At 37.3% G+C, this 14,971-nt stretch overlaps 1 protein-coding gene across 1 annotated transcript in view; it reads left to right on the forward strand.

Moving 5' to 3' along the window:
• TRAPPC10 (trafficking protein particle complex 10) overlaps positions 1-14,971 on the forward strand; it is a 37,732-nt gene that overhangs the window by 12,596 nt on the left and 10,165 nt on the right. Inside the window, exons 5-14 of the mRNA XM_030952168.1 lie at positions 206-401; positions 1,519-1,630; positions 2,635-2,882; positions 5,088-5,234; positions 6,643-6,757; positions 7,256-7,332; positions 9,061-9,152; positions 10,290-10,430; positions 11,312-11,424; positions 12,495-13,009. Of these exons, the coding sequence (XP_030808028.1) occupies positions 206-401; positions 1,519-1,630; positions 2,635-2,882; positions 5,088-5,234; positions 6,643-6,757; positions 7,256-7,332; positions 9,061-9,152; positions 10,290-10,430; positions 11,312-11,424; positions 12,495-13,009 (1,756 nt within the window). The remainder of the gene's footprint in view (positions 1-205; positions 402-1,518; positions 1,631-2,634; positions 2,883-5,087; positions 5,235-6,642; positions 6,758-7,255; positions 7,333-9,060; positions 9,153-10,289; positions 10,431-11,311; positions 11,425-12,494; positions 13,010-14,971) is intronic.

The raw sequence follows: 14,971 nt of genomic DNA on the forward strand, positions 1-14,971 counted from the left end.
CCCAAACAAACCCAAAACCCCAACATAGCTGCCTCCAAACAAACATAACCTTTATCTTCTTTTTTTTTTCCTTTGATTAATATGGAATGAAAAACTAACTATTCTTCATTCTGAATTTGTCAGGAATGCAGAGTACTCAGCTGGGCATTTATATGTGAATGGTGTGTTTTCCTCCTCAAATAGAATTTTGTCAATCTCTTTACAGATGTGTGGTACTTTCTGACCCTTTGAAAGACTCTTCCCGTTCTCAGGAATCTTGGAATGCCTTCCTGACCAAACTCAGGACATTGCTTCTCATGTCCTTTACCAAAAACTTAGGCAAGTTTGAAGATGACATGAGAACTCTGAGAGAGAAAAGGACTGAGCCAGGGTGGAGCTTCTGCGAGTATTTCATGGTCCAGGTAAAGGTCTCTTGATACTGAAGAAAATACTTGACTCCTAGTTTTAAAAATGGTGCTTTCTTGCTGTGGTTGGATTTCTTGTCCTTTTAATGTTCTGATCATTCTTTGAGGGCTGTGGCAGGAATTATGGAGACTGGTTTAAAAGTAGCATTTTTGGATCCTGTTTGCAGCAGATTTGAGTTACCTTTTAATACAGTTAATGCAGTAATACAGTTTCCTGCTGTTAAAAAAGCAAAATCTCTTTGGGCTTGTTGAAATTTTCTGAACCTCAATTGAAGCAAACAAATTGCATCTAGAAAGTGTTTTAGTAGTTGATCTTGAATTTGAGGTAAATGTCCCATTACTGTGCATACACACTCAAACTCACAATTGGTATTTAATATGAATGCTGCTGCTTTCTTTGTTCAGATTGTTATCAGTATTTATGGAGGTGATGTTTAGAAAAAGTGTCTGTTTTGAAGTAATCCATATAGACAGTGCCATGAATTCTCTTTTTTATGTAGTTATAAATACAATTTTGTTTTAACTGGTTTAGAGAAAAGCAAGAACCTCTTGTTTGATAAAATTAAAGGTCTTGATTCCTTTAGAGTTCTCTGGTCCCTGTACAATGCTGATCTTTACTCCACTGCATCCTCTTGTCTCCTTTGACTGCATGTGCTATCTTTTGCATAGGATATATCTTATTTTGAGGCCTTTTCTATTTAGCAGTTTGGCTTTGTGTACAAAAAACCCTTTTATGATGCACTGCAGTTGATGCCTTCATGGTGTAAACTGAGAGGAAATCATCAGTACTATTATGGGAGATGAGTCTTCAGCATTTATTCATTTATTTATTTAAATTCAAACTTTTTATAGATCTATGAGCAATATCTTGTAGAGAATCAGGGTCTGGATACACATCAGAATTTACTGGCAGAGCTGTATGATTTATACTTCTTTTTGTAGACTTCCCTGTATTGGGAAGAAATCTGCTCCAATGGCAGGTTTTTCTTATATGTGTGAAATAAAAATTAAAAAAAGTAGTTCTTGGAGCTCTGTGGATGAATGAGGACAGGCTGTAATACCAGACATGAATAATGTCAATAACATGTTCCCTGTATTGCTTGTGTGCCAAAAGGAAGAGCTGGCCTTTGTCTTTGAGATGCTGCAGCAGTTTGAGGATGCCCTGGTGCAGTATGATGAGCTGGATGCCTTGTTCTCTCAGTACGTTGTCAACTTTGGGGCTGGTGGTAAGTGTCTGAAAATGTGAAATAAATGTTGAGTGCATGAATTCCTTCACTGTGCTGACCAGCCCTGTGCTTTGGGCAGTCCCAGGGAGGCTGCACCAGGCAGTTTGTGCTCTTGTTTTATGCTGTGTGCAAACACAAATCTCCATCAGTTACAGTCTTAACAAAATTTTGTTTCTTGTCTTGTGAGGCTTAGAAGCAATTTTTAATGAAAACCTGTGTTTTGCTCTAATAGGATGATTGTTACAACCAGAGCCCTGAACTATGAAATGACACAAGTATTGATCTGGCTGAGATACAGCTGCTGTTTTTACAGCTCACTGCTAGGTTTTTCAGTAAAGAGCTTCCTGGAAAAGTGCATTCAGTGTTGCCTCAAATTACACAAGATGTTTGGTAATCACTGCAAAACTTAATAGAAATAAGTGCTTAATCTGCACTACAGAAGATTTAGCTTCATTTTGGAGAAAATATACTGTGCAAGAAGTATCATATAGCTTTAAACTGTTTTAATGAGCTAAAGCACATGCTGTTATATAACAGCTTTAATCAGATATGTTTTATGAATCTGGTGAAAATATAGTGCAGGAGTAATTGCAGTGTAATAGATTTGTGCTGACTGAATCCAATGCAATACCTAGAAGTGGGGGCACATCCATCCATGATGGTTGAGTAAGAAATACTTTAGCAAATAAAGCTTGTTTGTTTTGAACTTCAGGTAGGCTTAATTGCTAGTAAATAAATTAGAAATTGGTTGCCACTATACTGATAACAAACATCCAATGAAGACAAAATGCCTATGGGAAATGAATGTGAAATTCAGTTATTTTACCTTGCTGTGGAAGTTCTGGTGGTTTTTTGGATTGCTTTTTAAAGCTAAGACAATAAGTCATTTATCCACGTGATAAATTTGGGAAGGACTAAGGCAGCTCACAGCCTCTGGAGGGAGGATGAAGAGGTTTTCCTAGAAAGCAGTGCTTGATTCTTGGATATTAACTTTGTCTACTTAGATGGTGCAAACTGGCTGACGTTTTTTTGCCAGCCAGTGAGGAGCTGGAATGGTTTAATTCTGAGGAAGCCAATAGACATGGAGAAGAGAGAGCTGATCCAGAACCAGGAGGCCACGCTGCTGGACCTGCGCAGTTACCTGTTCTCCCGGCAGTGCACCTTGTTAATCTTCCTGCAGAGGCCATGGGAGGTGTCCCAGAGGGCACTGGAGCTTCTTCACAACTGTGTGCAGGAGCTCAAGCTGTTGGAAGTGAGTCAGTGTTATCTGTTCCATTATGTGAATTATTTCATCCAGTGATGATCTGTGGCATTCACATTCTCTGAAAAAATCCCTTCACCCGGGATTTTTCTCCTGGGAAGCTGAGAAGCCTCAGAGAAAAGGAAAACAATTCTTATCTCATTTGCTTCTCCTGTGTTGTGCTCATGTGGAATGTGTTTGGAGATTGTTTACCCACAGGTGATTGTTTCATTGGATTCTGGTGTGAGTTGTTTTGACTCTTTGGCCAATCAGGGCCAAGCTGTGTTGGGACTCTGGAAAGAGGCACGAGTTTTCATTATTATCTTTTTAGCATTCAGTGAGTATCCTTTCTGTATTCCTTAGTATAGTATAGTATTCTTTAATATAATACAGTATCATAAATAATAAATTAGCCTTCTGAGAACATAGAGTCAGATTCATCATTCCTGCCTTTGTTGGGGCAATTCCCAGCAAATACAATCATGATCTAATGAGATCTCTCAAGTTTAGCTGTTTAGCATTCAGTAAGGGCTGGCTGGGAGTTATCAAAATGATGCTGTGAGAGCAATTGTGCTGCAGCTGATTGTGTCATCATGAGGATGTTTTTGGGAAGAAATTTGGAGACATCACATCTGGGAGCCAAATCTGTTTAGTTGAAGTGTTTTAGTCTTCACCTGGAAAGTTATTCTCTAAACTGGTAGTCATTTGCCTGCTTCTTTCATGGATTTGTTACCAATCTGTTGAACTGTAGCTCCCATAATTTAAATCTATAGCAGTGTTGTATTGAAGGAAATAAGGCAGAGTGGTTATTATGCTGTTATGCAGGCTAATCCTCTGTAACAAAAAGAAGAGATTATTTCTGAATATGACTTTGTGGCTTACCCATGTCCTCATCCCATGGGTGCCCTGTTAGTTTTATCTGTGCCATTATAACAGCAGCTGCTAACTTTTGCCTGTCTGACATCGTGGTAGTAAGTTCCATCTGTTCATCTGCATTTAAAAACTGCAAATCTGCTTCAGATGCTTTGCTGGCACCTTCATGTGTTCTCAAACTAATGTGTAATTCCCTCAGATAGTATTATTTGTGTGTGCATTTTGTGTTTTTTTTCTTTTTATTTCCAAAGTGTAGCCTTCTAGATCTCTGAAGGCACTTCCTACAATTCCCCTTTTGCTGCACCCCAGGTCTGTCCTGTGCCCCCATTGTTTGGAGTTTTCCTCTGCACTGTCTCTCATTTTTGCTGTTCCAGTCTTGCTATGGTGATCCAAGCTGAATGCAGTGTTCTGACTGTGAGACAGTGACACTTAATTGTGCACAGCTTGTACTTATCCCTCTTGTGATCCGTTTTCTTAATGCAGGCAAACCTCTTAACATGGCTTGACACCACTGAACACACAGCAGAAATCTAAACTACTCTCTTCTTAGGATCTCTGTATTCCTGAAAATTCCTTCAGAATTCAGATCTTTATTATTTCTTCAAATTCATTGTGCTCATTCTTTGGACTTTCCTGTCCTATTAGTCACTTAGTTTATTATGGGTTTTAGGACTTTTATAGTCTTTCTAAAAGGAACATTTTTGCATTATTATGAACAGGATTTTGAAACACCATTATTGTGTTTATGTTCCATGTCTTTAGTTATGCTCATCTTTCTCTTAATTCTTGAAAATATTTTAGTATCAGACTCTCGTCTTTCTCTGTCTTCTTCTGTGTTCCTTTGTTTGTTTTCATCTCCATTTTTTAATTTATTGTCCATGATAGATGTCTTATCCTTCAATGAATAAGCTTATTTTTGTGAAGGAATCTTAGAGACTAATTTGTTTTCTCCAGGTTTTTAACACTTCTTTATACTTTTCATTTCAGTCTCAGTTAGAACTGATGTCTCCTTAGGAAAGTAGTAGTCTATTTCCAGAAATTTTTCCTAACTCTGTTTTCCTTAAGCTGGGTTTTCAGACTCTTGGAATTTTTCCAAGACCTATTAGTCTTCCTTTCCTTCTCTTTCATCTTGATGAATGTATCAGAACTAGTTAATATGTTTCATGAACTAATACATATAAATTATTCAGGAGGCAGCAAGAGTTGGGCCGTGCTTTGTGTATTCTAAGAGTAAACTCTTCTAAGAGGTTTTGCTGTGTTGTATCAAGAAAAGTACTTTTGCTGAAGTATTTTCTCATCTGATGATGGTTTATTTCCCAGTTAATTTTATCTGTTCATCTCCAGGTCTCAGTTCCTCCTGGAGCTTTGGATTGCTGGGTATTTTTGAGTTGCTTGGAAGTCTTACAAAGAATAGAAGGCTGCTGTGATAGGGCTCAAATAGATGCAAATGTTTCCCACACAGTTGGCCTGTGGAGCTATGCCACAGAGAAGGTGAGTGAATGATGTGTTGGGGTAGTGGTATTACAATGTTGAAATACAATATTTGTTTCCCTGGAAGAGATTTTGTCCTTTTGATTGTGGAATTTAATACTGGGCTCTGTACATTGTCTTGAGTCTAGTCTAGATGAGATATCCATGTTTCAAATTCCACTTACTCTGTTCCTATGAAAGAGGTGATGTTTGAGATTGCTACTGCTTTCCACTGCTGAAAAACATTTTAGAAAGAAGGTAAACTCCAGAAACTATTGAAATAGTCTGCTGTGGTATCTGTGGATGTTTTTGAAGACCAACATCTTTTGAAGACTCACCCTTTTGTTTGCATAGCCTGTAGAATATTTGCTCTTTATTTTAATTATAGTTTGCTCATGTTTCAGTAGACTTAATAATCCTCTAATTGAGCCCTTGAGGTCCTTGTTTTATTACAAAAGCAAGGAAATGAAATTTCACCTTGAAGAGTTATTGCTAAAAAAATGAGTGGGGTGGAGATCAGAATAAAGGAAGTAAAGAATTGTTTAAAATGGCAATTGGTGCATCAGATTCTTCCCATACTCCTTACATGATTCTAGGGAAAGTAAGCTCCAACATGAGCTAGAAATGTTCTTCCCTTCCATCATTTTTCTAACAAAAAGGGTAAAGGGAAGAATTTTAGGACAATGAGTTAGCAGTAAGGTGGAACTGACTGAATGAACAAATTTAGCCACTAGTGACAAAATTAAGTGGAGTTTAAAATAAAAAAAAAAGGTTAATGTCCGCCCCCATTTTTTATGTGACAAGCTGAGACCTTTATTCCTTTGCAGGCTTACCTCTGTAGTTGATTGAGTTTTCTAAGTAAATTAACCAAATGGCCAATAGATAAGAGCTTCTTTAAGACAATATTCTGGGTGCTGAGCCACCAGCTGCTGTCTAGAAGGGGTTTTATGGTAGTTAACACAGTTAACTGTGCTAATCTCTTTTTCGGGAAGGTTTTCACCTGAATACAGTACTTCAGGTGAATTTGCAAGCTGCCTAATCTCTGTACTGCAGACTTGCCTGCTTTTCTTGATTATGCAGTTCTCAAAAATACAGACACAGCTATTAGAAATAATCTTTGGTCATAACTTCTGAACATCTCGAGCTTTGTTTGTATTCGTGTTGAAACCCAAAAGGATTTATTCAGATTAGGTGTTGTGAATGTAGGGATCTGTGTGTGTAAGCACATGTTCCAATATTTGAGTCAGTAACTTATATGCAATTTAATTCCTTAATAAGTTACTTTATACTTTGAGAATAACAGTTAATTTTGAGATCCTACAAGCAGCATAATATGAAAGCAATGAAAATGGAACAATGTAATAGAACAAGAGGAGTTTGATATTGATTTTACAGCCTATTGAAAGCAAGCATCTGCCTTCTCTTACAGTTAAAATCTCTGGGTTACCTGTGTGGACTTGTGTCAGAGAAGGGACCCAATTCAGAAGACCTTAACAGGACTGTGGATCTGTTAGCAGGGCTGGGAGCAGAACGCCCTGAAACAGGTACTGCCAGGAGTGCTGGAATTCCTTCAGTAGCTGACCTTGTCTGAAATGCATAGCATAGAAATACATCAGTAATACAAATTTTTAAGTATCCCTACATATACACACACATGGATAGAACTTCATCTCTTGCAAGTTCTTTTAATGCCTATTTAGTATTTCAAACCACCAGTGCATCTCCTTAATGTTGCAAGTATAAGTTTTTCCATCGATGCTCCACTTATCAGCATTTAGGTGATTGGTCTTGAACAGCACTGGATTTGAATTAAGGTCTTAATGCTTTCAGAAAAGTATTTAAAATAAAATTATTGGAAAAACAAATGGAGCATCCTTGTTTGTGTGTGCAGATAGATAGCCTGCACCTGGAGCTGCAAGGTGATACTAGTTTTTAATTTTCACTCCACTTTCTACTGGAGAAAAAGCAGGGAAGGGATGTGGAGGATGCTGTTCTCAGAAAGTGTTTGCAAGTAACACCTCTTGTCGTGCTTTTTTCCAAAGCCAATGCATCACAGAGCCCTTACAAGAAACTCAAAGAGGCCTTATCATCTGTAGAAGCTTTTGAAAAACACTACTTAGTAAGTATGAGTCTCAGTTATTTATATTAGTTTTGTATGTGTTTGCACTGTAGATTAAATTGGGCCATAGTTTTCAAACCTGAGAAGATACATTGAGAACATAAATTTGTATTTCCATGTTTTGGTATCAAAGGTTATTTCTTGCACACTGAACACAACAAGGCTGATTTGTTTAACAGCTGGAACCCTGTAGGGCCCCCAAGTTTCAAATATTTGCAGTAACTTTAATATTTACAGTTATGAGCTGGAGGTTATTATCTGTGGGTATGTATACTTAGATATTAAAAAAGCCAGTGTCATGGCTGTCATGTTCTGCTATCCCAAACTCAGAATTAACTGACTCTTTCCCAGAAGAATATTGATGTGTGAATTCAGCTTCCGTTTAAATGGTCTGGGCTTGCATTTTGCAATGAGTATTACATGATTAAAGTTATACTGTTGACTTTTTAAAAAATATATATATATAAACTGTGGGACATCAGTGGATAATAGGGTTGTACCTGGCATAGATTGATGCACAATGAGGATTTTAATATTGTGCATCTTTGTTTTCTGACAGCTCCCCAACTGAGGAGCCATTGTAATGATTTCAGTTTTTTTTGTTTTACTTGGTTTTTTTTTCCTTAAATAATTTTCCTTTAAAATATCTCATATTTGCATATGGCCAATAACGTTTTCTGGAGAAAACTTGAAGGAAAATGGAATACTTTTTCTGAAACATGAAAACTATGTGATACTCAATTTTACAAGGTTTTATCAAAAGAAAAAATCTCAAAACATTTTGTCTGAAGATACTAGGCTTCACTTTTATTCATCATTTATTTATAGGACTAGTTGTGTGGCTGGATCGGAATTAAAATCTTGAGAGTTGCCAGCTTCTCTTACCTATTCAGTTCCAACTTGCACCTGAATATCTCTGCTAAGCTCCGCAGTAACTTCGTAAATTCAAGAAACTAAGTGGGATCTGAGTGTTTGCCAGAGGAATTGCCATTTCTCTTTGTATTAATGGCTGCACTTTAATGCCATGGAAATTCAGCTATCAGATAGACTCTAAAAGATGGTTTTCTGTGTAGTTGTCATGTAAATATATACATTTTATGTATACCCATATTTAATCTTGTCCTGTATTCAGTGGACAAGAATTAGTTAAAACTTACTGACACACCTAAGATAATTTATTTGCATTTAAAAAAAAATCTTCTCAGTTTGAAGCAATTTCCCTTTATCCTGTCAAATGTGATGTATTTTTTATATTTTTACATATCTGGCCCGAGTTTATTATGGACTTCTGAAAGAATTTGGATGGTTGAACACTGTGTGTGTTGTAACTGCTAATTTTGTGAGAAAGGTTTGCTGCTGTTATTAAAGCTTTGGGCAAGGGGAGGAAGGTGACACCTGGACACTGTGGCTGCATTGGAGATTAAAGCCTAAAGATGAGGGATAAACTTCAATTTGGGAAGGCAAACAAAATTCCTTTAAGGCATTCCTCTTGTGAAAATAATTATTCTGACTGTAAGTTAGCATTCACAGATGTGGCATATGACCAGCTGCAGGAGCAGTGAAGGTAACCTGTTACAAACTTCTTTGTATTTTGTGCTCAGGGCAAATGTGACTCATTCTGGGCATTTTGTTGCAGTAACTTAGTCTCTGGCTATGAGTTTGTGTGAAATAACCATACAGCTGCCAAAAATACATAAAGCTCATAATGGTTTATTTTCTTTTATACAGGATCTGTCCCATGCCACCATTGAAATGTACACAAATATTGGAAGAATTCGCTCAGCTAAACTTGTGGGAAAGGATTTGGCAGAGTTTTATATGTAAATGACTCTTTAAAATGTCCTAAATGCATTGCCTTTGAAAAGGTTGAGAATTATCCCTGAGGAAGATATGCTATAATTAAACAGGAATTTTAAAAGTATTTTTTAAATGTAAACAAACCCTATTTCATGCTGTATTTCAGGGGGGAAAAAAAGAAAACTAGCAATCTCTTTTATCAAACCTTAATTCTCACCTCATGATTTTGTACTCTTACCTATATCTGTTCTGTAGCTTGATCCTTTCTTCTTCTGGGGAGAAAAGCTGGGAAAGATAACTGTAAACTTTGAAACAAGTTAGAGACCTCCTTAGGAAGCAGGCTATAGTAAATGCAGTTGTTACCTTAACTACATATATGAGCTGCATCTATCTAAAAAAAGCCGGGAAACATGTCTTTGGAGAGTAATCCATTTCATGTTTGAGGTTATCATTGCAAAGTGATTGTTTCCCCTCCTGTGAAAGAGTGATTTGATTCCTGATTTCCACTTTCTGTTTGTTTGTTTGTTTGTTTTTATCCCTGCTGTTCAAATCCACCGAGAAAACCTCCTGCATTTTTCAATGTCTTTTTTTTTTTCTTATTTAGAAGAATTTGGGAGTCATAAGTGGGTTTTTTTGGACAATATGTTGGGGCATTCTTCCCACCAATATTCACTTAAGCAGTCTGATCTCCACATTGCAGCAGATTCTCCCAAATTAACTTAAATTTTCACCAGAGGGCGTATTGTTAGGTTTAAAGACTGCCATGGAACTGCTGTGTGGTAATAAAATTTTCATTGTAGTATTCTTCTGCTTTAAAATTTTTGAGAAAGTAAATTTTTAGTTAACTGTCAGAAGCTTTGGGTGGCTTTTGTTTCATTTGTGGGAGGTTCCTTCACCTCATTTGCTCTGACTTGGGATAGATATGCATATGGAATAAATGACATTAATTGCAGTTCTACTTGCTGAAGTGAATGGCAATAAGGAAGGTCCATATGTTGATCTGTTACCAGAAAATTCAAGATCATAACGGTACACTGCAGTTTGTCCTGCATTTACTTGCAGTGTTCCTCCCCCATCAGCACTTTGAGAAAGGATGCAGAGAGTTTTCCTGGCTGCAAAGGTTCTTACATTGCTCTGTGCTCATTTTTTCATTTTCCAAGGAGGAAGAAGGGTCCCCAGAAGGCAGAGGTGTATCTTCAAGGAGCACTGAAAACCTACCTTGCTGAGGGCTGGGCTCTGCTGGTCACACACACGAGGAAGCAGCTGGCTGAGTGTCAGAAGCAGCTTGGGCAGATAGAAAAGTATCCTCTAAGGCAGAGCCAGAACAATGAAGACAGGAAAAATGATGCTTGGGATTATTTTTCTGACATATCTCTAACTTTTATTTAACAGTAAAGACTGCCAGACATTCTGAGTCTGAGCTGAGTCACCTGAGTTATTTGATACCATAGAGTGTATTTTGGGGGTTGTTGCTGATTTTTTGTTGGTGCGTGTGCTTTTAGAACAAGACACTTTATACATGTCAGCCTCCTTTGCAAATTTATTATTAAATAAAACAATGAAAGCTTTTCTAGATTTGAGCTGCAGTATTTACAAAATATTCTCACATCACTTTTAAACACTTAAATTTTTCTGCTTCATTGCAAGTGCTGATAAAAAATCTGAGCCAGTAATATTGCATTCTTAGCTAAACATTCAAGTGATCATTTATATTTCCAGCACTTAAAATTTTAAAGAATGTCTTGTGACTTAGTTATGGTAAGTGGTGCTGTAACAGCTGGCAGGTTCTCAGACAGATAAATTGGAATAAAATAGAATACTCGAGATAATTCTAAATGTTGGCCAGTGTGATGCAAGACACTGTGTCTTTAACTTGCACACTGCATGGATTATTGTCTAATAATGAATTTTCTATGCTCATGAATCTTTTTAGATGAGGCAAGATTGCGCTGGTTAATTATGGATTGTATTTTTAGTAGGCCTGCTACAGAAATATTGAGATTCTACAATACTCCCAGATGATGGTAAATCTTCCATTTTTTCATTTCTAATGGAAAAGTGCAGAGATGATAACAGCAGGTCTTGTCTTTAAAGCTCAGAAAAGCAGTACTTGAATGTCTTGTTTTCAGTCAAATTTGTAATTGTTGTGGGTTTCTATCTCCTGTTTCCTTAACTTCATCAGTTATCTCCAAACAAGCAGCCTTTTAGCTGGTGATAATCACTTAACAGAAGAGGAACGCAAAAGATTTTGCCAAGAAATACTTGATTTTACCAATCAGCAAGCAGAGAACCAAGGTGAGTCTGGCTCTTGAAAACTTCAGCTACTCCAATCTGGTTGTTCCCTCAAGGTAGATGGGGAGGCTTTTTCTGATTGGCTTAATTATTTTGTGTATCATTTCTGAACTTGTGTTTCTTAACTTGTAATTTTTGAACTTGTGATTTATAAATGTTTAAAGCATTTATAAATTTACACTAAATAAGAATAGTGAAAGATGGAAAGGGTAATTAACATTTTCATTCTGAATACTGCAAAGTCTTTGTTTTCCTTCAGTTATGTTTCTCTGCTTTAACAGCCCATAATTTATTGTGTGTTGAGTTTTTTCAATTCCTAACCTATCTTTGTCTCTCAGTGCTGGCATGCAAGTGGCAGTTCTGTGATGTTACATCCTGAATTTTGATGTTAGATCTGTGCCCATCCACTTGCAGTTTATTATTTTGTCCATCCTGTTTCCTCTCTCTTCTTCATGCTACTTCAGTAATATCTTCTTATCAGATCTTAATCATAATTCAAATTCATATGGAATACTTCCTATAGATCTGAACACTGCTTATTTTATATGCAGAATTATTTTATATGAAGAAATATGCAGAATTTTTTTTCTTAATGATTTGATGTACCATAAGTAATACGTTACTTTAGACTTGATTCTTAATTAATTTTAGGTACTGCTGTAGGGTTGTTTTTGGAATGTAGAAAGGAGAATGAAAAGCCCTTGCACAGCAGAGCTGCTGGCTCAAGGCACCAGCCTGATTATTAGTTTCTTAAACGTGTGCAAGCTCTGGTCACTTAATGCTACTGTGTTCTGTAGTAGTGAAATGTTCAACTTCTGCTTGGACAATCTCTCTTAATTCAGTTGTTTTTAATAGCCTGGAAATGGAAATTGTAGTCTAAGTAAAACAAATCTCAGCTTCTTTTCACTCTCTTGCAAGATAAAAAATTGGAAGGCAGTGATTTGTTGAGAAATAATTCATTGTTGAAAAGTTGTTGATCCATTTAATTCTAGGGACTAAATTTTTAAGAGAAAAATTTTGCTCATCTCCAGCAGCACTGGAGAATAATAAAATCCCTGATTTTATCTTTGCAGGTCAAAAGGTTATATTGCCTATGCACTCCTTTGCCCAGCTGAAAACTCTGCATTTTGACCCTCCAAATGCTGTTGTCCACGTGGGTGGAAAGTTGTCCATCGAGTTGACTTTGCTGAGCCAAATGCCCATCCCTGTCCAGGTGGACCAGGTCGCCATCCACGTTCACTTCAGCATCGAGAAGAACAGCTACAGGAAAACAGCCGAGTGGCTCACCAAGCACAAAACTTCCAACGGTGTCATCAGCTTCCCAAGTGAAATTACAGGCTTGCCTTTGTCCAGTAACAGCCTGCCAGCCCTGGAGCTGGCTGAAATGTATGAGAGGAGCCCCTCGGACAACTCCTTGAACACAGCAGGAATCATCTGCAAGAACGCGCACATGCTGCTGCGGCGCCAGGAGAGCAGCAGCTCCCTGGATGTGCCCTCAGGGCTCACTTTGGAGGATGGGGCTCATGTTCTGAAGTGCAACAACTTGACTCTGGAACCAGGGGACAATAAAATAACCTTCAATATTCAGGTATGTTTTTGTAGCTGGGTGATTGTAGCACTCATGATAGACAAACTAGAAGTGCTGGCTGAGGAAGAGTGTTGTGCTGGGGAGTGGTGCCTGTTATTGTATATACAAGTATTGCTTCCTGTTACACTTGGATCATCCATTCCCCTTTCAGCTTTTTGTTGCTCTCCACCATCATTTCGCTTGAAAGGATGCTGTTGTGTTTATGCTAAAACATACAGATGACTCTTCTACTTGAAATCATTTGAGTCAGCCTTCCTAAACCTATTTTAAACATCTTGACTATTGCTGCCAAAAATTGAACTGATAAATTCATATACAATATTATGTACTGCTCATGAAGTCTGCCTGTGCTGTTGAGGTTATTCAGAATAACATCTAAAAGCTTTGATGTGAATTCTTTTTCCAGACATTCAGTAAGTGATTGTGTGGTTAAATTTGGTTGACAGCCTTTTCTCCTCTGCAGAGGGTGGTAGAATAATTTTTCTCTTGGGGGATGTGGTAAACCTATCTGCAAGAAGTTGAGATCAGCTACAAGTATTTGAATTTAGAAGATGTTAGAATTAAAATTGTCCTCATTAGTCATCATCTAAGTTAACTAACTTATTAGTTACTAGTTATCATCTGTGGAATGGCAATGCTGTCTTTTGAACTGCCTACTGAACTAATTTCTGAGGTTTCTTAGCCTTTCAAAGGATTGGGACAGGTTAATGGGATTTGGACCAGAGGCCTTGGTGGAAATGCCATATTCTGTTAAATGAGTTCACATGTATGTAAAAGTGGATTTCAGATGAAGAGAGCTGTTAGGGACTGCACTGAGCTGGCATTTGGGGTTAGTGGGATCAGGATGCAATTGGGAACACCAGGAGAAGAGATGGATGAAAAGCTAGATAGAGCTCTGCTTTGGATTTGTCTGGTTCTGCTGTCAATCTGGTGGCCACTGGAGGATGGACAGCCTTACTTTTATAACTTTGCTATTTTCCCAACCTTCCTTTCAAGAAAAGAACTTTGCTTGGGAAGACTGCTCAGTGTGAATACCACAATATAGTTGTTTAAGGCATGATTTACCTGTCCTTAAAGGGAAAATCTGAGCATGTTATAATTTTAACAGTGTATTATTAGATAAAACAATGAAAGCTTCTCTAGATTTGAGATGCAGTATTTACAAAATATTTACTAAAAATCCATTATCATTGTAGTAATGCACTGTGTCACTTCTGCTGGATTACACAGCTGGCCAGGGGATAGAAACTGCTGCCAACTTGTTTTCTGAATTTTCTTAAAGTAATGCTTAATTGCACCACTTCTGCAGGAAGAGGAATGACTGTGCTTCTATGATCCAGAGGGAGTTTGATCGTTTCTGTAGACCTTACACTGATGATTAACATTATTTATGCTGACAGCAATCTTCCAATTTTTTCCAAGCCTTAAAAGAGATGAGAAAGCATTGTCTAAATTCTTTATACCAATATTCCCCTCCCATGCTAAGATTTAAACTATGTGTATATTTTGTATTATTTTACTCATGCTTTTCTGGTTTTTTAGGGCTAAAATGTAGTGACTTTAATGTCAGAATGCATAATACTGAATTTCAGTCTGGATTTGCCATGTAAATAACTGCATGAGGTTTCACTGTTGAGTTGGTACAGCTTTTCTCCATAACTTGTAGACTTATTTAATTCTACCCAGCATTGTTATTTATGTATTACACTTGGAAAGTGGCACATGAAAAACAGAAAACATTTCCCATTCCCTAGCAGTCCCTAAGAGAAAATAGAATTAAGAATAAATATACTAGAAGGTGATACAGATTTGCTTTTGTTTTTAATCTTATCAAGAAACATCCAGAATCCCATTACTCAGGGTATGGGAAGAGTTGGAAATTAAATATGTATGTGTTACTTTCTTGTAAACATTGACTCAGGGTGTATGGTGGGGAGTGTGTGAAATCAATAGCTGGAGCTG

The sequence above is a fragment of the Camarhynchus parvulus genome, chromosome 1 (genome assembly GCF_901933205.1).
Source record: "Camarhynchus parvulus chromosome 1, STF_HiC, whole genome shotgun sequence".
In the NCBI taxonomy this organism is placed as follows: domain Eukaryota; kingdom Metazoa; phylum Chordata; class Aves; order Passeriformes; family Thraupidae; genus Camarhynchus; species Camarhynchus parvulus.